The sequence below is a fragment of the Nilaparvata lugens genome, chromosome 12 (genome assembly GCF_014356525.2).
Source record: "Nilaparvata lugens isolate BPH chromosome 12, ASM1435652v1, whole genome shotgun sequence".
Classification (NCBI taxonomy): Eukaryota; Metazoa; Arthropoda; class Insecta; order Hemiptera; family Delphacidae; genus Nilaparvata; species Nilaparvata lugens.
The window spans coordinates 28,411,211-28,436,013 of record NC_052515.1 but is presented as its reverse complement, the minus strand read 5'-3'; the positions used below and the strand labels follow the sequence as shown (position 1 = coordinate 28,436,013).

The 24,803-nt window shown below is 33.6% G+C and overlaps 2 protein-coding genes across 3 annotated transcripts; one reads left to right on the top strand and one right to left on the bottom strand.

The window, feature by feature from the left end:
* Nucleotides 1–9,695: 9,695 nt before the first annotated feature.
* LOC111054224 (myb-like protein D) lies at nt 9,696–14,986 on the bottom strand. 2 transcript variants are annotated; one of them, XM_039439301.1, is made up of 2 exons: nt 14,870–14,986; nt 9,696–13,245 (listed from the first exon to the last, which is right to left on the bottom strand). In XM_039439301.1, exon 2 carries the CDS (start codon nt 13,206–13,208, stop codon nt 11,043–11,045), a length of 2,166 nt encoding a protein of 721 aa, XP_039295235.1. In that variant the 5' UTR covers nt 13,209–13,245; nt 14,870–14,986; the 3' UTR covers nt 9,696–11,042. The 2 variants fall into 2 exon arrangements, with proteins under 2 accessions (XP_039295235.1, XP_039295236.1); XM_039439302.1 differs by lacking the exon at nt 14,870–14,986 and adding an exon at nt 14,635–14,810.
* LOC111054225 (zinc finger matrin-type protein 2) lies at nt 14,855–22,714 on the top strand. The gene is made up of 5 exons (XM_039439304.1): nt 14,855–15,420; nt 19,219–19,442; nt 20,215–20,288; nt 21,090–21,235; nt 21,690–22,714. Exons 1-5 carry the CDS (start codon nt 15,406–15,408, stop codon nt 21,843–21,845), a joined length of 615 nt encoding a protein of 204 aa, XP_039295238.1. The 5' UTR covers nt 14,855–15,405; the 3' UTR covers nt 21,846–22,714.
* The last annotated feature ends 2,089 nt before the right edge of the window (nt 22,715–24,803 follow it).

Genomic DNA, 24,803 nt, shown 5'->3' with positions numbered 1-24,803 from the left:
TTTAACCTCAAAATTGTTCGAGCAATCAGATTCTTAACTTAAATGTCTGTAACGCTAGTTCGCCTCCATTGGGTAACGCTAAATGGACTAGCAAGTAATGGCGGTCAGACAAACTTATGTTCTCCTGACCAAAAACTACTCAACATCTCAAAGAATTTAGAAATATACAGTGTATATCTAGGCATTTGAGACTCATGAGCTATATATTTGTTATGTATCTGCCATACGCTACATAAATAAATTAAAAACCAAAAGAATCTCAAAATTATTGACAATCTTGAACATGCAAGATTATAATTTAATGAAAAAATAATGTTTTCTATATGCTTTACTCGTTGAATTGTGTAGGCCTAATAGAATTTTACTTATTGCAAATTTAAGTGTATATTTAGGACACCTTTTCTCGGCTCAGCAATATTCCATCTTTCAACTTTTGAAAATGTATTTAATAATAACTAAACTAAAATTTGTTGATTTGAGATATGAAACCATAGAGTAGGCTAAAGATAGCATAAGCCAGGCTCTCCAACCTACGGCCCGACGGGATAGATTTTGTCCGGCCCGCCGAGAGTTTGAAATCAATTTTAATGATCGGAACCACAAAGTTTGATCCTAAATGGGAGGGAATTTTATGTGGAAAACAAATGCAATCTTCTCACTAAAAATAAGTATTCTCTTCAAGCTTGGTAACTTTTTGTAAATTCGTGCATTGTCAAGTTGTCTTATTACTATTAACTAGTAGTTCTGTGAACAGTAGACCTCGCGCTCAGTAAGTTACATTTACCTGCTGTTATGTTTTCTCAAAAATTAATAAATAATTTATCAATTTAAAATGACTAGAAAAAATCCTAAATAAACATAGAGCTTTCTGTCCTATCTTACCGTGAACATACCTGTCAAATTTCATGAAAATCTATTACCGCGGTTCACCGTAATTGCGCAACATATAAACATTTAAACATTAAGAGAAATGCCAAACCGTCGACTTGAATCTTAGACTAATAAAAAGTTATTATTTTGTTTAGCTTGCTAAATTTATGCATTGTCAAGTTTTCTTATGACCTTTTTACACTCAATAAATTGGACTTTGTATTAAAGTGAAATGAATTGGTTATTGCTTCTTCCTTTGCAAACTACTTAAAACTCATCATATTATTTTAATGGAAATATATAATTTTACACCCCCCAAATCCCCCGTCGTGTGTGTCCCCACAAGTCGAATTTCGCGTACATCCTTGTTATTGGCCCTCTAAGCCTCCCAAGAATTAACAATGTGGCCCTTTGATAAGAAAGGTTGGAGACCCCTGGCATAAGCTATGCTATCTTTTTACTATGATAAAACTTACTTGTCATGTCATTGAAAATTGTTTGTGTTAATGAAAACTCATTGTAAGTTTCTTGTAGTAATTTTCTAAAAGCTGTGATAAAATATTATTTATTATTCACTCCTTTCATAATAATAGCATAGACTCATGTTTTCTGTTCTCTAGCAAAGATCAAATCAAAGATAATAAGCTTATATTAGCGAAAGAGGAAACTAAATTCATTTTTAGATTTTTATGAAACATTTTAGAACTTCATAAATATGAAATTGTAGCCTTCTGCTGCTGGAATTGCGGGTTTTCTACTACATTTCTATCAACATTAAAAAGTAATATTCTTAGCACAAAGCCTTCTTAAATGTGTTTCAATAAAACATAGGTTATGAATTAACTTAGGTCCAGTTTCTAGAACACTTATCAAATTCAATGGACAATAATAATAATAATAATATTATTTATTAATGGACAATTAAACATAGAGATTAATCCATAGGTCCATTAGATGCAATAATCATCCTAGAAACCGGACTTGAGTGTATGAGTAGGGGAAACGCAGAAATTTTATTTCATCTCAATTGAAATAATTTATGATTATTGTCCGTAATAATTATCTTCACAATTTACTCCCACTGAAAATTATAATTATCCAATTTTCCTGTGAGATAGCCAATTGCTGTGATTGTAAACTACTGTTTTCTATGATATTATTAATTTTAAAATGTGAAGTGTAATGAAAAATATATTTTAATTGCAATGATCGAATTATGGCTTGATATTAATGCTTGTTGTATACATTCATTTTGCTTATTATTAAACACCATATCTATTGTGATTGTATTGAAAGTACATTATAATTATAGCTAAGTTCTATTATTTTTCTCTCATCTGATAGTATAGAATACTATGTGTATGATGTATTTTGTTTGCAAACTATTATAATGCAACTATTTTTATTATAAAACTAGCTTTCATTTTGAAATTAAGTACCCTTTGTGTTGGATAAGCCAGTGTTGTTTAAGGTCTACCACTAGATGTAGGCCTAATATTGTAAGATAAGAGGTTATTGAAAACCATGAATGTAGGCCCAATATTGTAAGATAAGAGGTTATTGAAAACCATGAATGTAGGCCCAATATTGTAAGGCCCTTTGCACACTGGGCCATCATGGAAGCGCTTTCACGGATAAGATAAGATAAGGTAAAGGTTCTTGAAACCATGGATTGGCACATCAACTGTATATCAGTGATTTTTTTTCGAAAAATTATCATTTGCTTGATACTATGGCTACGGTTACCTAATTAGTTCAAGCTCTATCCGTAGCGCTAGTATCAGGTAAATTATCATTTTTCAACGGAAAATCTATGATGTTCAGTTGATGTGCCAATTCATAACTTTTGTATGACAGTCGTAAGGCCCATGACTGCTTAAATTATTGACCGAGCGAAGTGAGGTCTAAGATTCAAGTCGACGGTTTGGCATTTCTCTTAATGTTTAAATGTTTATATGTTGCGCATTTACGGCGAAACGCGGTAATAGATTTTCATGAAATTTGACAGGTATGTTCCTTTTTAATTGCGCGTCGACGTATATACAAGGTTTTTGGAAATTTTGCATTTCAAGGATAATATAAAAGGAAAAATGAGCCTCCTTCATACGCCAATTTTAGAGTAAAAATCAGACTATAGATTTATTTATCATAAATCAGCTGACAAGTGATTACTCAGATAGTGTGGAGAAGCCAGTCTATTGCTGTATTTCCATAAGGTCTATAGTTTCAATCAGGTACTTGTGGATGAGAATACTGCGTGAGGTCTACTGTTCACAGAACTACTAGTATATTCAGGCGGTGGGACCTTCCCGCAAGGGACTCCCCACCAACAAAAGCCATACGAATTTACTTTTTTTTCATAACTTTTGTGACATGATATAACACTTACAGTGTCAATACAGAGTCACTAAAACATTTATGATTTCTCTCCTCTCTTCCTCTCTCAAAGTGAGACAAACGCACAAATTTCAAACTATCGAATATATTTCGCACATTGACAGCTATTGATATGTGATTCCCAAGCTTCAGAATTTTCAAAAATATATGATGTATCCTATACTATTAAACGAGCAACTTCTATTTATATGTTTGTATTTCACCGGATCTCGAAAACGGCTCTAACGATTCTCACGAAATTCCGAACATAGTAGCATAGAGAAACAATAGCGTAAGTAGATATCCCATGGTATAGGGCGTTTATGTCGCAACTTTTACTGTTATCTCAAGCCGATTACTGTTGATTATTGTCGATTTTTACTGTTTTGACCGGGTAAGAGTGTATGAACGGCACAATATGAGAGACTACCAGTGTCATAAAGCTTCACAGGAAAGAACTACGTGGACTATCAGCTTGAGATAACAGTAAAAGTTGCGACATAAACGCCCTATACCATGGGATATCTACTTATGCTATTGTTTCTCTATGATAGTAGGTTTATAATTTATAAATATTCGATTGCACTAGGTCTCATTAATTATTATTCATTCTTGGAAAAACAGCTGATAATAATTATTTCGTCGTCTGTTGGTGATGGAAGTGAGTGAGCGAGTTCATGTGTGTGGGACTGTGTCAAAATTATGACTCAGCTGTTGAACTTTTGTAATCATTCAATCAGGTACTTAGTGCCGATTGCAAAAAAGCCGGGTTATTTTCAATCCTGATTAATTCCAGTAGATCCATCTTTTTGAAATGGTCTTCTCTGATTTGGTTCACGTGAAGTTAATCAGGATTAAAATTTAACCGGCTTTTATGCAACTGGGCCTTTGTGAGGGAAATTTTTGCATTCCTCTGGGATTTAATCTCAATTTACTGTGATTAGATAGAACATTTCTGTATGAATGTTATTATAATTTCTTCTTTCGTAATAATTTTTTCATGCTTTTGTACTCCAGAGCGAAGCTCGGTCCCCGATATTCAATATTCTGAATATTGTATGACATATTATTTATAAATAAACGCTTCATTTAAATGTATCCAGAGCTAGAAGAGATGACAAATTTCCTGTATAAGGGTAAATTAACTAGAAGAGACGAACTCTTCGTGGATCAATTCCATCTTCAATTAAGGGTTCAATTTTGTAGATTGACAAACAACAAGTAATATATTATCACAACATTTATTTCACAAACACATTACTCAATACATCTCCATAAAAATCCATAATAGTAAATAGTAGTAATACATTCGATGCTCATACATAATACATAAATATGTAAGTACTTCGTATTTCAATGAGTTTATACATCCTTATATTTAGTGATTAATTTATAATATTGTCTTCGTTACATTGAAGGTAACATAAAAATGAAACTCCCTTGAATTGTTTTTATATTTCAACTTTTCAAAGATTTAAGTAGAGAAAATTGGAAAACGTATACTAATAATACTTATAACTTAATTTCAATTAGATTTCTCACAAAAACAATTATTAATCCTATAAGAGTAAGTTCATAACTTTAACAATGATCGGTAACAAAACAAATTATAACTCAGGTTGAAAAGATTAAAAATTGATAAAAATATTAACGATTTGTTTAAAGATAAAAATTGATTAAAAAGATAAAAATAGAGGTACCATGACCTAATTGAACAAATCTTCTTAGATGATGAAAATAAATTTCAATTATTACAATAATAATTTTAATTGGTAGTGTCTGATAATTTTATGAATACTGTATAAACCTTTTTTGAATTCATAATAAGAGTTAATAAAGAAATATGAGATTTGTACTATTTTATAGATTTTTTATAGCAATTATACGGTTTCATATTTTTACTGTAATACTGAATACCTTATATATCTTAACTATAGATAAATTACATACAGGAATTCGGGTAACAATGATCTATAAAGTTAAAAGTACTGTTGAACCAACTTAATTATCATTTTATTAGACAATCTAAATGAATACATAAAAAGTTGGAAGATTTTCTCAATACTACAATATAGCATAATGAAGAGAGGGATTTTTTGGGCCAGGACTAGAAAATTTGACGAAACTAGAAGAAAAATTTGGCAACACAGAAAGTTGAAAAATTTGATTATTTTAGAACTTTGCTTCAAAATTCAACAACAGAAAATACTCTGTAGTCACTCTATTTTACACAATTATGAACTGGAGTATTATCTTCCCAACAAATGTAATCACATAAGATTATTCATTCATGTAATTTTTTGGTATACATCTTCTTCAAGATGTATATATAAGATACAAAATCAATTATTCAAGATACAATCATTATATTATTGATACAATCAATTATATAAGATACAAAATCATCTTAAAAATAATAAATAAAATGATAACAAATCTTTTTTAACCAAATTTTATCTCTTTGACAGTAAGTACCATTATTCGATTGAAAGGCATTTGCCCAAAACTGTTTCAATAATAAAGTCGTCATTGAAATATTTCAATAAGTTAAATGAAACTACAAAATCCACAATTTTTTCAAAAATACTTCAGTTGTAATACGGCTGAATTGAAAATGACCTAAGTACTTGTTTAAAAGTAAAACAAATGTTCTAATCAATAGAAACTTGACTCTATGACTCATAATACAGGACTATTTATCATCATGACTAGTAATTCTCCTATAATATATACATCCTAGACTTGGGATTATGATTAATATTTAAAAATAAATTAGACAAAATTCAACCAATAACTTTTTGGATTATATTTTTTTTCTATAGCTCTACAGCCCATTGTGGGCTTTGGCCTCCTCCACAACATTCCTCCAAACGTTTCTATCCATTATAAATCCTCTCCATCCTCTATAACCCATCCTTATCAAATCATCCCTTATCTCATTTTCCCATCGTATTCTTGGTCTGCCTTGTTTTCTTCTTGGATTATATTATGTTTGGTAAATGTTTTCAACTGAATTACTGAATTACCTGTAGTATATCTACAATATTTATTCAAATACAAATACAATCCAGGTAAAAACAACAGGCATTTGCCCAAAACTGCTTCAAACCTTAATTTGGAATACAAAGTCTAAAGGCTATGTTACTTAAGTAACTTAAATGATAACTTATTATTGATTTATAATTATTATTGAACGAAAATCCTAAATAAATGCTGCAAATTCAATGCTGCAAGGTCACCCCGAAGACCACTGCTACTGCAGACATTGACAACAACTATTATTGATTATTTTTTAGTGATATTCACCTCAAACTGTCAGTATTTCTTATGCAGAGTGTCTAAATAGTCACCATAAAGGTGTGTACTGACTTCTGCGTCACGAACACGCCCATTCCGTTTCTCATCAGCAGATACTATGCTTACCTATATCTGTATATTTGTAGAAACAGTAAGATACAGATATAATAAGCATAGCATCAGCTGTTAAAAAGCGAAATCCGCGTGTTCGTAGCGTAAAAGTCTGTACGCACCTATAGGTATTCCAAACTTTGATTTTGCTAACAATATATAGGCTTCTTCAATGTTGTTTTCCATCACGAACTGCTTATTATTAAATCACTTTTTGCTTTTAGAAAAAACGACTAGCTAGTCAATTAAAATTGACTGCTAGTCGTTTTTTCTAAAAGCAAAAAGTGATTTAATATATAGGCCAATTTGTTTAATATGTGTTACTTGAAATATAATGAGTGCAGGCACTACCTCCGTAAACAAAGCCATAGTGCATTCTGGTGACGTCAGCACAGGTAGGGCTCCAACACCAATACATTTTTTTGATTTCAGCTGATCCATATCAGCTAGTGTTTTAATTGGTGTAGGAGCCCTACCTGTACTGATCACACCAAAAGACATATATTATTATCGTTTATATAATATAAATGCATCGCATATACATAGAAAATAATTGCATGGGAAACGCATGCAAAATATGAAAACGATGTATAATATATGATTAACTAGCCTACGTATTAATATATATTATTTTAATTTTGGTCTGAACTACAAGTATCTATAACATGCAGTCCTAATAAATTTATAGAGAGATTCACTTTAAACTGTCAATATTCATATATATTATAACACCATTACTGATGATTTCAAGTGAAACTCTAAAGTGAAGATACAAAAATTTCAAGTTTCTTCCATAGGAAGTTGTGAAAAACTGGCATCATTAAAATATGGTTGGTTATTAAAACAATCAGTTAAAAAACATGCTTAAAACAAGAAAAGTTGATAACAAGAAGTGGACTTAACAATAAATTCAACATAACCTTGTGATAGTAATTAAAATTTGAAAAAAATGGATAAAAATTAATTAAGTTTACGCCCCAGTAATCAATGTTATTCATTGAGTTAGGCTGGTCACATAGTTGCTTATGGAGTCATGTCTAATTGCAATGACTAATCAGTGTGTGTTGCGTCATAATAGAACGTAATTCAACTAGAATATTAAAATTTAATATTTTCTAAATTTGGCTTAGTGGTTTTGTGTTATGTTTCGGTTTTGTACATGTTTGGATTTTTTACATCAAAATGAACTTTATTCCGAAGTGAAAAGTGTAAATTTAAAGTATTGTGTTCACAATAACCTTAGTGTCCGGTTTCCCATTAGGGAACTTTGGACTATATACGGCGAGGTGGAACTACCCTTGGGTCTCCCCACCATTCAAAGCCATACGCTAATAATAATAATAGAATAGAATATGTTTTTATTTCGCAGAAAAACAAATAAAATACGGCACACCAATAGTAGATAGTGGACCCACTTATCCCTAAAGCTTGGCACATAATAAATATGAGTAGGCATAATATTTATCCTCTGCAAAACAAAATTACTACAAACAAAAAGGAACGATAATATTCCTTTTGTCCGTTTGTAGGAGTTCAATAAATTATCATTATGATTAAATACATCCACACGCACACACACATGCAAATGGGAATAACTTTAAGCTTTATTAATGAACTCAAGTCAGTAAAATCACAACTCTATAATTATAAAGTTAAAAAATCAACTAAACTATGGTTACCATAAGCATAAATGTGAAGTATTGTGACTAAACGTGACTAGTCTTGTCTTGACTAATCGGTGTGTGACCAGCCTAAAGCTTGATTTAAGTTGAATTAAATCATTAATTAAAATAACGGTTAAACTGAAACTCCATAACATAATAAGAGAACAAGAAACAATAAATAATGTTGAAAATTTAAAAGTAATTATGTTTAGAAATTCAACAGTTAAAAAATATGTTAATTTCATTATAAATGAAGAGATCATTAGACTATCTGATTTTTGGTTGGGTTTTATCAATTTCAAAATAACTTACTTGGATCAATAACGAAGAACTAAAGTTCAGTTCTGGATGAAATTATATTCAAATCAAATATTTTTTAATGCCATTAACAAATACATGTATCGACAACGGCAATGTAACCATTCAAAGTAGGCCGAGATCAAAATATTAAAAACTGCATGTATTATCAAGCCCATCAGGTATTCTATTTACAAAAAATATATACGTATTATAGTTTTTAGTTTTCATGTTATGATTAATACTATTTCATAATACTATAATGTAAGTTGATACGGAGATAATTATTCCAAATTGAGACATTGGTATTCTTTTAGTATTTGGTAGCATCTCTGTGAGTAGGCTTCCTCATAACCTAAAGCAGAGTTTACACCAAAGTTATTAACAAAATGTTAATAACTTAATCCTTATAGATTCTATTAGATTGAACGGGACTTGACAAACACATATGTTCATCATGTGTATGATAAGTTATGTTCAATCTAATAGAATCTATAAGGATTAAGTTTGTTAACATTTTGTTGATAACTTTGGTGTAAACGCAGTTCAAGTATGGTGATTTCTAATAACATTAAACAAGTAACGCATCACTAATTTATTGTAAAGTTTCCAAAAAACACTTCAAGTAGTGATATTTCAAAAAAAAATATCAATAAGGTATTGTAAAGTATATCATTGAAACTGACGAGCACCTTTTCAATTTAATTCAATTCAATTTGTTTGTAATGAATACACTAATAGTAAAGTTTTCAATAAACACTTCAAGCAGTGATATTTCAAAAAATAATATCAATAAGGTAGGCCTATTGTAAAATATATCATTGAAACTAACGAGCACCTTAAGCCTAGTATAACTGGATAAAAACCTAACGAAAGAACTCAAAAGGAATAAATATCTCCGTTTCAAAAAATCGCGTCTCTGCTAACTCAACTATAGTTTGAATAAAATCAGTGGAGACTTGAGCTTCCAGTCGACCAAACAAATACTGGCGTTGCCAGATTGTGTGAAATTGAGACTTACTCCTGCAAGCCTATGTCACTGAATACATTCAATGTGACAACACTGCTCGTTAGCCAATGCTGAGTTTTTACATTGAATTTATTATTGAATATCTTCAGTAACATGGGATTGTATGAGAAAATAAAAATTCCACACAATTATTAAGATTCACTTTACACTGTCAGCACTCCTATGAGTCAAGCCACACAAGGCGTTTTCAGTCGGCACGACAGGGAAGGAAGCTCTCCGATTGGCTGGACAGGAAGCTCACTCAATATTATGTCAACCCAATGGGAGAGCTTCTTTCCATGTTATGCCGACTGAAGAAACGCCTCGTATGTCTTGGCCCTTATAAATAAATCAATGTTTTCCACTCAACCAATGCTAAGTTTAAAGTGAATATATGCCATGCAAATAACATGCATAAAATATAATTGAAAAAGAATCATATCACCACCCAGATAAATAGCTTATTATCATCAAGTGTGTTGGATGGTGAATGAATCCATAGAATAAGAACGGAGAAATATTTAATAAATGATAAGTATTGGGTGACCCAGAATAACGGGAACATTTGAAAACGCCATAAAACATTAGTGGGAAGGGCAAAAATGGTTTTATTCAAACTAATGTAAAGTTCAAGACTTGCCATTTGAGAATTATTAATAACATCTATCACTTTTTGACAAATTACTTCTTCAAGATGGCTTCCTCCTGCACGAATACACTCTTGAAATATGTGTTTAGATTCCTGAACGATTGCTGCAACATTTCAGCTGGGATATTGTTAATTTCATTTTGAATTGTCTGTTATGATTCAACCACAGTTATTGGTCAAGTTGTGAAAACGTTTGATTTGAGATAGCTCCACAAACAGAAAATCGCAGGTGGACAGATCATGGGACCAGGAAACGCAGATGTTGCAGCGATAAATATCAAAATTAATTGTTTCAAGTGTTGGTGTTTTGTTTCAATGTGGAAGTTAGTGAAGAATTGAAAAGTCGCACATAAGCTTGATTTGGACAATTTATTTTATGAAATTGGGATGAAAAGAAGTTTTGGACTGTAGTCTGTTTCTTTGTCCTTAAGATGATTGTAAATGATAAATAAATAAATAGATGAGGAATCGTGAACACAGATTTCAAGAATGTATTCGTTTAGGAGGAAGCCATCTTAAAGAAGTAATTGTCAAGAAGTGATAGATGTTATTAATAATTCTCAAATGGCAAGTTTTGAACTTTGCATTAGTTTGGAAAAATCATTTTTGCCCTTCCTACTAATGTTTTATGGCGTTTTTAAAAGTTCCCGTTATTCTGTGTCAACCTAATTAGTATTTATGTTTTCTATTTGGAGAATCTCACTTGTATCTGACCACGCCCATAATATTTCGACGGCTGGAAGCTAATGTCTCAACTAATTACAGCCAATTATGAAGACTGGATAACAATTGGTTCAACAAAAACTACATTTTCCTTTTTACACACCTTTGAAAATTCCACCTCCCCGTCATTATTATTGTTATTATTGGAGGTGGAATCCCAATTTTCGTCGGAATTATTCTCAATTTTGAAATAAGTTTCATAGGGTGGTTCCAGTTTAATATCGATTTCTTCATGTTGTTCCGAGTTTTCAGTTTCAACAGACTTGCTGCTAGGATTTTCTTTGGATTTTTGCAACTCGAGCATTTTCGTTTTCAACTGTTGCAAGTTCTCTGATACCTTGAGTTCGAGTAGCCTCTCGCGTTCGGATTTACCGTTCAAGGGATGCATTTTGTTTTGATGTTTTTGAAGGAGGAATTTGCGAGTGAAGCTTGAAGGGCAACTGCTGCACTTGAAGGGTCGCTCGCCGGTGTGAACTAAAATGTGCCTTTTAAGGTCTGTCGACCAACCGAAAACCCTAGAACACATCGGACAACAATACTTCTTTTTCGACCCTTTTTTACTCGGAACCACCGTATCATCCCTTGGCAGATCGTCAGGACGGGGAGCGATTTTCAAAAACCCAACTCTTTCAATTTTCTTTGGTGTAGTCTGCTTACGATTGGACAGTTTCTTCTTTGTTTCCTCTATACTACCACATTCCGTTACAACCCTACATTCTTCATCCAGTTTTCTCCCTTCTTCGGTTGATTTCTTTGGTAACTTATCTTGACTATCATCATTGTAATAAATAATAACATTATTATTGTCGCAGTTAGCCTTACCTAAACTATTATCTAAATTACAATTATTATCGTCATAGTCATAAACAACATCACAAGTATCGTTGCCACGATTAAAACATGTTTCTGAGGTCCTTAATTCTAATGGAAGTTCTAGATTATTGGATAATTTGGGGGGTATATGTTCTGGTCCAACTATTATACATTCATTATTATCATCATTTACAGACGTCGTCTCTTCTATCTTGATAATCTCAAGCCCACATCCTTCTTCTACTGAATTTGTAATACTATCCTCATCAAATTTCTTACGTTTTCTTGCGGTATACTTTGATGGTTTTTCGCTACATTTCTCAACACTACTTACAAACCCGTTCAAAACATTTGGCTCTTCTTCAACAATACGGATTTCTCCAACATTATTAGATGACTTGTTGCTACTACTAGATTCAGCATTATTTTTCAAACTAAGATTTTCTTGAAGAGTATAACTTTCAGTTATACGTTTTGATAGTTTTTTGCTACATTTTTTGATTGCACATTCAGACTTATTTGGGGGACTTTGATTTTCTTGGACAATATCTATCCCTCTTTGACTATTACCGATATACGCTACAGAAATCTTGTTACTAACTTCAATATCATCTTTAAACTTTTGATTATCGATAACAATGTTGATTTCATTTGTAAATTTTGATGGATCTGAGTTGATAATTTCTTTTTCTTTTAGAATATTGATATTTTGTCGATCATCCTTTGTAGTAGATTTTAAAGGTTTCTTGCACTTAGAGTTGTGTTCTAAGCGCTGACCTTCTTGAATAATGCTGGTTATTTTTGGATTGTTAATATCGTTAGTGATATTTTTTGAAGAATTTTTACTACTACTAGATTCAAAATTATTGTTTGAGTTTTCCTGAATAATGCTAGTTGTTTTGGAAGTTTTGGGGCTATATTTTGAGTAAGTCCTACCAATACGTTCGAAATTATTTGACAAACTTTGCGTTTCTTGTACAATATTATCTTGACTATGATCAGCACCTTTGATTTCCGCTTCAGATGTGTCTGACCTCTCCGAGCTGTTCTCAGAGCAGGTAGATACTGGAGTGGTCTTTTCCGTCAGTGAATGTGAGCTGTTCTCAGAGCTAGTAGATACAAGAGTGGCCGTTTGAAGTTTGGCCCGTTTTCTACATGTTTCGTTTATGCTGAGAAGCGCGCTTTCCAGAAAATTGTGTCCCTTTCGTTTCGTCTTGAGTATGTCGTCGAAGCGCCAGGGCTGCCAATCGTAGCGCGAACTTCTCGAATTTCCCTCCCCGTTACCTTGTTTTTCCCTTTCGAGTGCATGGCGCGCGTAGTGTTGGAGCAGTGCAGACGCTGAAGGGAATTTCCCTTCACATTCACAGCAGCAGAGGTTGGCATCACTGAATGACTGCATCAGTTCTGGCAGCTAGCATCACAATAGACTGGATGGTCTGAAACAAAACAAAAAATTAAATCAACAAACAAACGATTGAAAGGCCATGCCAATCTATTTTACTTAAATTTCTATTACTATGCAATCAACAGCCACCTTCAGTATTATGCTGTACACAACAAGTATCTGTAGCAATCAATGATAATCCAGGTAGCTGGAACATATTGACTAATTATATGTAAAACATATTGTGACTAATCATTATGCAGTAATATTTTATGTAGATCAAATGAAAGAGTATCTTGCTGACCCGTCTGAGCAGATCAATTGGTCTACATTGTGTTATTTGCTCTTTGCTGTCACAAAATTTTCTGATTAAAGTATGAGAATACTAGAGAAAATTGCATTTTTCTACAAATGATCACTTTGAGTGAGGGCAGACTACATGCATTCCAAAAAGTATTAGAATCAGAGAGACGGCAATGATATTGCAAATGAGTGATTACAGAGAGAAAATTGGCCAGTTCAGGGAAATTCATCACTGTTTTAGAAGAAGGAAGTCGACCAATTCAGCTACACATATTTTTATGAATAAAATCGATAAGGCTTTTGAGGAGCAGTCAGGAGGAGTTAAGTCAACCTGGTGATGTGTGATTTCAGTTAGGATATTGATTCTATGCATCTTGAGCTCAATTCAAACTAAAGTGGCATATGACAAGGACGTGGCGGTGACTTTTGCCACATCCACGTCACTCTTATATAAAAATTTAGTTCAATCCAAACAAAAAGTGCCATTATGCCAGGTTTTATAGGCATAACAACGTAATAATGTGTTTCTATAGGCATAACGCCATTTCTGTTTGAATTGGACCAGACAGTATTAAATGGAGGAACTCTCCAGATATAGCTTTCAAGGTTGAGCATGGAGAATTGTGATGACTGATTACTTGAGTAAACAGAAAGAATATTGAATTATTGATGGGCACCACTTTTCAAAAATGAAAAATGTTTCTCATGGTGTAGGCCTACCTATTGGGCTCCGGGCTTGGGCTCTTCCTGACCATGATAAACGACTTGAAAGTTCAGAAATCAAGTCAAAAGATTGCATGATAACACAATATTGTGAACCCATGAAAGCAAAGGTATGAGCACAGCAAGTCTTCTAAGTGGCCAGATATTACTTAGCTGATAGGACGGTTCAAGAATATAGTTTAGACTGGTTTTACAGTATTAGAAATTACGTAATTTGCTCAATATTATTTCCTTCACATGATGCAAGTGACAGTCTGATTTATTGGTATTGATATACTTAATTTAGTAGAATCTCTATCAAGTTATCAACGTATGGTATAATAAATCTTTGTACATTGCTATACAGTAGTATCATTCAATGATATGGCAGGTTATCCAATAGGGTTCAATGACCAAAATAAATTTTGATAGCCACCTGTATCTTGTTCTTAAACTCCTCTGATAATAAACGAGGCTAATCAACAAGAAAATGTTGATTGTTTGATTAAATTAGAAGAATGAAACGTTATCAAATTAAATTGAATACACCAGTTGCAGCCGACGCAACATGCTAAATAGAAAAATAAACAGCTGTGTCAGTTAGAATTTGAATGGAATGTTTGGAAATAGTATGAAGGAGGTAATTCTGATTTTTCATTATATATACTTACAAAATTTCAAGAATCTGTTAGTATACGTTGGAAAAGAAGTAGAGAAGAAAGGTGGTGAACCACGTAAATTTACGCCATTGAAGGTGTTGTTTTTGTTTTGAGGAGGTGGATATTGGATAATCGATAAGTAAATGTGTCGATTTGGCTCACTCAAGTCGACACTTTCTGATTCGATAATGGAGTATTATTGATTTTTGAAAAAAATTTGTATTAATTTCAGTTTTTGAATTTGTTTGAACGTTTTGATATTATAATCCAAATATATATATATACTGTAAATAATAATTAGTAGAGAATTAGTAATTGATTTCAAAATAAATTCAACAATTCAGTTTGTAGTTGGCAACGTTTAATTGTTCATGTAATCAGCTGCTCTGCTAGGCCAGCAACAGAATTTTATTCTGCAAATTGTGATTTTTCGTCGATATTTTTTTACTCTACTATTTCTCTTTATATTATTCAGTTATGTTATGATATTTACAATCTTGGACTGTTATAATTATTTCATTTTTCATCCTCATCACTGACAACCAGACATGGCATCAAGTAGTGTGAGTATTATCCAAAATTAATACATTTTATTAACGCCATTTTTAGGTTATCCTACTTTGTTTACTTTCCATTGTCATTAATAATGAGTAAATAAACGTCATCCTTCTTTGAATAGGATTGTCAAATATAAGGTGGTAGATAAATTTTGACTTATACTTTATAATATGTTTATTCTGTTTTATTTGGATCAATTATAGAAAGTCTATGAAGCTAACCTGTACAAGATGATCACAATACTTTTCCCTTAAATTAGTTTGCTCTCTTACTTTTTTAAAATGCTGTACTCATAATTTTTTTGGTGACAGTTCCGTATCTAGTGTAAGTGTTATCGATATAGATGATATTGATTGTAGCATCATTATAGGATGATAACAAATTTTACTCTGTATTTTAAATATTGTAATTTAAAAGCAAATCCCTTAATCTATCTTTTTACCTTTGAAACACTATTAAACAGAACATTTTAGTTTCTGAACAGATCCTTCTTCATTTATATTTTTATCTACTATTGATAATTGGCAGTGATAAGGAGACGTAAGCTGAACTGGTTGGGACACTAGCTAAGGCATGGCGGCCTCCTTGTGACGGAAATGGAAGGAACTGTGGATAGAGGGTGCTAAGGCGTAGGAGAGTATAGATGGTGGATGATGTCAGGGAGGAGGGAAAAGTACTTCATGCTGAAGATAATAGCACAGGAAAGAGAGGAATGGAGAAGGAGGAATCATGCACCTGGACCTGCCCTAGGGCAGAACACTGATGATGATGATCAATAATTTAAATATCTTCTTCAATCTTCAATCTTCTTCTTCAATCTTCATTTGTAGGACCATTAACCAGCCAGATGAGCTGGGTTGGTCATCACGTCAAAAATACAATATCACACAGAAAGTTTTTGACAACACTGTCACGTCAAAAAATAAAACATAATGGCATAGATGGCTAAACACGGTGATGGCCACTAAATGTCAACTGTAGACTCCTGAAAAAATTCACTCAAGGAGTAGTATGGTCTGGCACGCAGCCAGGACTTGAGTCTCCTCTTAAACTCACTGTCACTCAAATGACGCACAGATGGAGGTAGCATATTAAACATTTTAATAGCGATATTGGGATAACAGTTCTGAGCCTTACTTAGCCTACATCGAGGAACATTGAGTAGGCACTCTGCAACCCCCTCAAATTCACTGTCAGATTGGTATTCCTAATACCAACCAGGGAAGCAAAGATGAACTGGCTAAAAACTGTGAGAATCCCAAGTCTGGCGAAGAGTGGCCTACAGTGCTCCAGATGACCACTGGATGATAATATCCGAACTGCCTTCTTCTGCAGCATAAGAATACTCTCACAGTGTGAAGAGTGTCCCCACAGCAGTATTCCATATATAATGTGACTATGGAACAGTGAATAATAGGCCATAATCAAATGTTCCTCAGTCAGCAAGCACCTCAGTCTTCTCAACAGGTAGATCACACGAGACAGTCTTCTGCATACAGCATCCACATGAGCACTCCATGTTAACTTTGGATCGATGTTAAATCCCAGAAGCTTCACCGGTTCATTCATGAATGATTGAAGTGGTTTCTCAGAGTGCACATGATATTCTGTGTCTTGCCGACGTTAAGCAACAGCTTGTTCTCCTGAAACCAGCGTTCTGCACCAGCAAAGGACTCCTCCAACTCAAGGGTGGCAGCTGCAGGCGAGGATCCTCTCCCAACAAGGGTTGTGTCATCCGCAAACAGCAGCTCACTTCCGCCGACTCTCAAATCGTTCATATGCAGGATGAACAGGACTGGCCCCAGGACAGAGCCCTGCGGTACCCCATGCCGTACATGTAGTTCGCCAGATGATGCACCCCGAACATTCACTATCTGCCTTCTGTCAGAAAGATAGGACTTGAAAGTGTCAGCAACAATGTCCGTTATACCATACTGACTCAACTTTCCAAGGAGAAGCTCATGAGACACACAGTCAAAAGCACGTGATAGGTCACACAGCCTCACTGCCACAGAATCTCCACTCTCGAATGCATCAATGACTTCGTTGATCAGGGCCAGCAGGGCGGTTTGTGTGGACTTGGACTTTCTAAAGCCATGTTGTCTATCAGACAGCAAACTATTCCTCTCAAGATGGTCCATTAGCTGATCCTTCATGGCAACCTCTAAGATTTTTCCGAGTAAGGGGGTAACAGTAATTGGTCGGAAGTTATTCTTGTCCTTCTCGTCTCCCTTTTTGTATATAGGTACAGTTTTACCCAACTTCAAACAATTCGGAAAGTAGACCCAGTTTAAGACACTGAATAAAGACACTGGCAAGATGAGGTGCCATCTCATCAACCACTGATTTCAAGAAAGCCACAGTAAATCCATAGATGTCCTGAGAAGGTGAATTTTTAAAATCAGTCACTATTTTCAATACATCATTCTTCGAGACTCTCCTCCATACAGAAAAGACAGCGGGTTGCGCTTCTACATTTCCAACACCATTTGGCTGAGTCACTGGAATCTGTTGAAGAATGGCCTCCACGGAGTTCAGATAGTGACTGTTCATAACATCTGGACTGAAATCACATTGAGGCTGTGTAGACGCTCTGCACTTGTTAATAAGCTTCCAGGCCGATTTACATGGGTTCTGAGAGTCAAGTATAGCATCAGCATTTTTCCTCTTAACTGCTCGGTCCACCTCCTGATTGAGAAGCTTCCGTGCCCTTAAGTACCTGCCAAATGCTACTTCTTTAGCCATTCTGTCCTGAGTCAACTCATAGTTCTGGTAAAGAAGAGATACAGCAAACCTGAACACGTTCAATTCTTGTGAGAACCAGTCTCCATCATTTTTCCTTCTAGTTCTTCTGGTTTGGGCATGAGAGCTCATCCGGCCACTTCTTGACTTGACTGGAAAAATAGAATCAAAAACACTGATAATTTTACAGAAAAATTTATCAATTTTTACAGTGGACACCTGGTCATCATGTAGAATGGGCACAATCTCACTTTTAAAAATTTGAATGAAATGATGAACAACACCTAGATTGATCTTTCTGTAACAAAACTCATAATCAGCATGCCAATCAGTGGCTTTCTCGACTTGAGTACCAACAAGCAGTTTCACAACAATGGCAAGATGATCCGCAACCTGGGGATTTACGACACTGACTTCAAAAGCACCACTGCTTAAATTAGTTGCAACATTGTCGATGCAATTTGGACCTCTAGTTGGGAGTCTATTGCAAAAATATAGGTTGAAACTCCGGAGCAAATTTTCAAGTCTGTACTGCGCTATATCAATAATATTTACACCAACGGAACTGTACCCTTGTATTTATACAACCAGCTTTCACAGTTTTGTTTGACTGATAGCCCTGTTTTTTGACAGAGAGGCGTAGATGATGTGTTAAATCATAGATAAACAATAGCGTACGTAGATATCCCATGGTATAGGGCGTTCATGTCGCAACTTTTACTGTTGTAATCTCAAGCCGATTATTATCAATTACTGTCGGTTTTTTCTGTTTTGTTGGGTTGAAAGTGTATGAACGTCACAGTATGAGAGACTACCAGCGTCACACAGCTTCACGGGAAAGAACTATGTGGACGATCGGCTTGAGATAACAGTAAAAGTTGTGACATGAACGCCCTATACTATGGGATATCTACCCATGCTATTGTTTCTCTATGGTTAAATTAATTAAAGATATGCTACGTAAATATACGGAACTGTAGCCTACCCTTGTATTATATTGAATATATTCAGGCAATTTTTACAGTTTCATTAATTGATGTTTGGGTTTGGATCTATTTTAGAGAGGCGTAGAAGACCACCGCCGGAAATGGGACCGCGGTCAGTACGAGCGGTTGGCGGCCGAGCGACTGCAAGAGGAGTTGGACTCCCTGGAGGCGGCCAATCAGAAGCAGCCGCCCGTCAAACGCGAACTGCTGAAACAGCGCGATTATCGCGTCGACTTGGAGTCGCGGCTGGGAAAGAGCATTGTCATCACTAAGAACACGCCCTCATCGCAGACTGGAGGGTGAGTTGAGAAATTTATACATTTTGAGAGAATGGAAGTTTTCCTTTTTGCGAAAAAGTTGCTTTTCTGTCCTCAGATGCACAATATAGTGAGGTCCGCGTTATAATGGCAGTGTCTGATTAGCAATTGTATTGCTATCCTTGTCTATCAATCAACAAAGCGGATAGCTCTATCTCTTGCTCGCTTTGCTCTGTTCTGTTGCCAGATCGTCATTTAACAATGTTGAATTTATAATTAATTAACAGAATATTTCAACATAATTATGAAAATTTATTATGAAATTATTGAAAAATATAATTTTCTTGTTTAGTAAAATATAATTGATTATTTTAAGCAAGAATGAACAGTTAATATTACATAAATAACCTGTACCTGTATAAGCTACCGTCTATAGAAGGCATAGACAAAACAGTGGATCGGCAACGTTTTTCTCCTATCTTTCTCCACTCCCATTATAACGTGGACCTCACTAAAGTTTCATGCCTTTAGGAGCATTCTGTATTGTGCCTTGCTATGAACGGCTCCAGATTAATAAAGAACACCTTGCTCACGTAATGACGCCTTATTTAATTGTTTTGTCATCTGTAACATCTGAATTTAAGAATATTCCTGAATCAACTCTATACAAAAACTCTTTCATCGATATTTTCATGTACTACCAGTATTCTATTTATATAAATATATGCATTGGATATTTTTGTTTCATATCGTAATATACTGAAATGTTGTTAAAGCTATTTTTTAATAACATTTTTTATTAATTTTGTTACAGATATTACTGCAACGTATGCGATTGTGTAGTGAAGGATTCCATCAATTTCCTTGATCACATCAATGGAAAGAAACGTAAGCAAATAAATATAATAAATTATCCATGATCATAAATTATTAATATCAAGTGTAAACATAATCAATGGACAATTTCTATTTAAATTTGGGAAAGGAACAGTTTTGGGCTTTAAGCCTGTTGTTCCTTCCCCAATCATTCATAGTTGAGAATTATATTGCATGTGTTAATGTTTCACCTTTCAAATATTTTCAATATTATCATCAACATTTTAAATTTGTTTGCTTTTCAAATAAGAATTTGTGTTTAGAAATAGGTTTTCTTAATTTTAAACTTTATAAAATAGAAACTCAGGAAGTGAAAGTGCAAATTTTTAGTGAGAAAACATGAAGAACCCAATACATAACCTATAAACTTGAGTGTTGATAGGAAATGACATTGGGTAATACGGCAAGGCAGAACATCCAAAAGGATCTCTCTGCCGATAAAAGCCATATGAATAAATAAATAAAAACCATCTACATTTAACACTAATCTAGGTTCACTAGAAAATATTGTCGCATTTATTGTAATGCATCAAATTTCGGGTTTATTCATTCATTTATTCATTTATTGTATAAAACACTATAATCATAATACAATTATGACATTGGAGAAAAAACTAGGGTTTGAATGAACTACTGATCAATCTCCGTGTAAGGTGCATATGGGCAATAGGTTTCATGAGGATGAGGATATGTGCATTTACGGGATTTAATTTACGAAATATGAATTGATTATCTTCTGTAATTATCATTTTCTTATTAATACAATCACAAATAATATAATGATTGAAATGTGATTTTTGTCTTTTGATACAGATCAACAGAACCTGGGCATGTCCATGAGGATAGAGCGTTCTTCGTTGGATCAGGTGAAAAGACGATTTGAATCAAACAAAAGAAAAATGGAAGATAAGAAGAAGGACTACGATCTGGAATTGAGGATGAAAGAGTTGAAAGAGGAGGTGAGATTCAAATAAATATTTCTCCTTAATCAAATAAACTTACAGAACAGTCATTTCAAATATTCAATATTTTATTATTTATCAAGTTTGAATTCAATCAAAGAAGTTATTTTATCGATGAATATTTTTTGGATTGGTTAGATTCACTTCAAAAACAGTCAGCATTGCTTACAAATATAGTCATCTCTTCCGACTCGACCAATGCTAAAAGTTTGCAGTGAATCAAACTATAGAATTATTAGTTGCTATTTTTGAAGCTCAAACGTGAACGGTTCAATTTAATAATCATATTGTATTTATCGGCCTAATCATATAATCATATTGATTTGTGGCTCTGTTAATGGATAAATAAATTAATAAATTATAGGCATCATACGCAATATATGAATAGGCATTCATATGCCCATTGATTGGATGAATGAATGAATAATATATCGACCATTTCTCATTTCAGGAAGAGAAAATGAAAGAATACAGAAGAGAAAAGAAGAAAGAGAAGAAAAGAAAATACGACGAACAGGAAGATGGAGACGAAGATGGTAAACAACAACAGTCGGAATTGGCAGCCATTATGGGGTTCTCAGGGTTTGGGGGATCTAAAAAGAAGTGAAATGTTTTCAAACTAATTTTTTGCTTCAATCATTCATTTTATACATCGTAGGCTAACGAATTCTTTCACTAAAATTAATATTACAAATTTGTGACTCAATTATTTATTCTGTCTTGTTATGCTGGAATTTTTGCAAAACGTTATTTAGTAAGATCCATTTTTAATTGTCAGCGTAGGTTGAGTGGGAGATATTTATGTTGTCCAAAAAGAAATACTGACACTGTGAAGTGAAAGTCGCTCTTGAATATATAATTTAGTTTATGATAATGACTATTTTATTTATTTTTAGACAATAGATACAATGCAGATAAAAACAACAGGCATTCGCACAAAACTGCTTTATTGTTATATATTTTGTTGAATATTTACATGGAAATGGACTTAACCCATATAATATTTGGACGATTTGAGACAAAATTAGGAAGTAGTAGAAGTTTTGGGTGATAGCCTGTTTTTTCTTTTCCGACTATTGTATTGTTTGCTCTATCCAATAAATACATTATTTAAATACTACTTCCCAACAAATTCTGCTCTGCTGGACAGAAAAAGATAACCAATGAATCTCTGTTATGCTGGGTTGAAAAGAGAATACCATTGGTTCTTATTGAAGGGTTCACATTTGACAGACTAGAAAAGTGCGTGAACACTCTCATAAGAACCAATTGTTTTCTCTTTTCAGCCCAGCAAATCAGAAATTCATTGGAAATGAGGACTTTAGCGTTTGTTCAATTAGTTATAGCTTATGAAATTTACTCTATGACGTTTTGCAAGAATTCCTTTATGTTCATCATGATATTGAATACAGTTTGTAAATAGTTGTAATAGTGATTTGAGTGCTGGTTTTTGAGATTAAATAGCTTAAAATAGTTTTTGATCGGTTTCATTCTATCGGTACCATCTATTTTCCAAATTAAAATGTTCACAAATTTGGGGAATTGAAATTTCTGATTGGTTAACGTTGATATTATCTAACGTTTTTATTCTATTTGTATCTTTGACGTTTGTTACAACACTTTGTCTTTTATGACATTAATAGATTATTGATTGATTAATAATTTTGGTGGTTAATCAACCAAATTATCATGCATTAATTAAAGAATATTTTGTTTCTGATTGGTTAACGTTGATATTATTTAACGTTTATATTTTATTTGTATCTTTGACGTTTGTTACAACACTTTGTCTTTTATGACATTAATAGATTATTGATTGATTAATAATTTTGGTGGTTAATCAACCAAATTATCATGCATTATTAAAGAATATTTTGTTTCTGATTGGTTAACGTTGATATTATTTAACGTTTTTATTTTACTTGTATCTTTGACGTTTGTCAAAACACTTAGTGTTTTATGACATTAATATATTATTGATTGATTAATAATTTTGGTGGTTAATCAACCAAATTATTATGCAGTAATCGGACTAGTTTGTGGATAGTGAACCACTATACACAAACTATCAACAATTTTCTACATAAAATCAACTATATTTACATTTCTTTTTAGGTCTACTGATAATTTAAATACAATAGAAACTATCATCAAGTTATAATAAAATTATAAAAATGTGGTGTGGCGCACTCATACAACTTTCCTTGCCGTTATGAAAATTGATCACCTGACGCTAGTGTTCCCGCGCATCTCAAGTCTACTATTAAAGTTCGAGCCAGCTGGTGACAGGTCAATAACGCTGGAGGCACACGAGGTCTGCTATCTCTTCATAGTGAATCATTTAATAGAATCAACAGTTTGCAATTGGATAATCACATTTTCTCGAATTTCGAGCTTATTTTTAATTTTAGGTGAAAATGTTACTAAACATTAATTGTACAGATTCTCATGCTCAATCTATTCCACTCGAAATTTTTTGTTTAAATTGTATCTGAAGCCTGATAATTGCGAATCTAAAATCAAACTTTGCATAGATGGGACGGAGCTCCTGGAATTTTTACAGATATGGGACTTGTGGCAGTTGATAGAGCTTATCGATGACTATTTCAGGTATAACTTTAATCAAAATCGTTGGAGCCATTTTCGAGAAAATCGCGAAAAACCCTGTTTTTGACAACATTTCCGCCATTTTAGCCGCCATCTTGAATCGCATTTCATCGAAATTGTTCTTGTCGGATCCTTATATTGTAAGTACCTTACGTTCCAAATTTCAAGTCATTCCGTTAATTGGAAGATGAGATATCGTGTACACAGACGCACATACACACACACACACACACACACACACACACACACATACAGACCAATAACCAAAAACCACTTTTTTGGACTCAGGGGACCTTGAAACGTATAGAAATTTAGAAATTGGAGTACCTTAATTTTTTTCGGAAAGCAATACTTTCCTTACCTATGGTAATAGGGCAAGGAAAGTAAGAAGCTATTATCATGCTATAACTATTATGAATATAATAATAATATCGAGTGACCTGGCTGGCTCAGGTCTGGTGTCAGAGTTTTCAGGTCGCAACTGATCAATTTCAGGGCCTCTGACATGACCTAACGACTGCTTTTCAGGCACTATTATTAATTTATTTATTTATACATTGATAGATACAATATAATTCTCAACTATGAATGATTGGGGAGGGAACAACAGGCTTAAAGCCCAAAACTGTTCCTTTCCCAAATTTGAAATAGAAATTGTTCAAAAATAGGTCATGTTTATTACTTTTCAAGTTTTATTATGAAGTTATAAGTGTTATAATAAAATAAAGGGTACTTGATTATAATTTTTATTATGATACAATCAACCATTTTGATCATATAATTGAATGGATACATCAGCATGAGTCATAACATCTCTGTGGAAAACTAAGCTTCGGGCAGGGAAAATCCACTTGATGACTCATTCTACGTCTCTGGGATTTTCCGGCATACTCATCGTGATGCAACAGGTTGGGGAGGGTTGTGAAAAGTGGGGTGGGTAGGGAGACTTTTCCCAGAA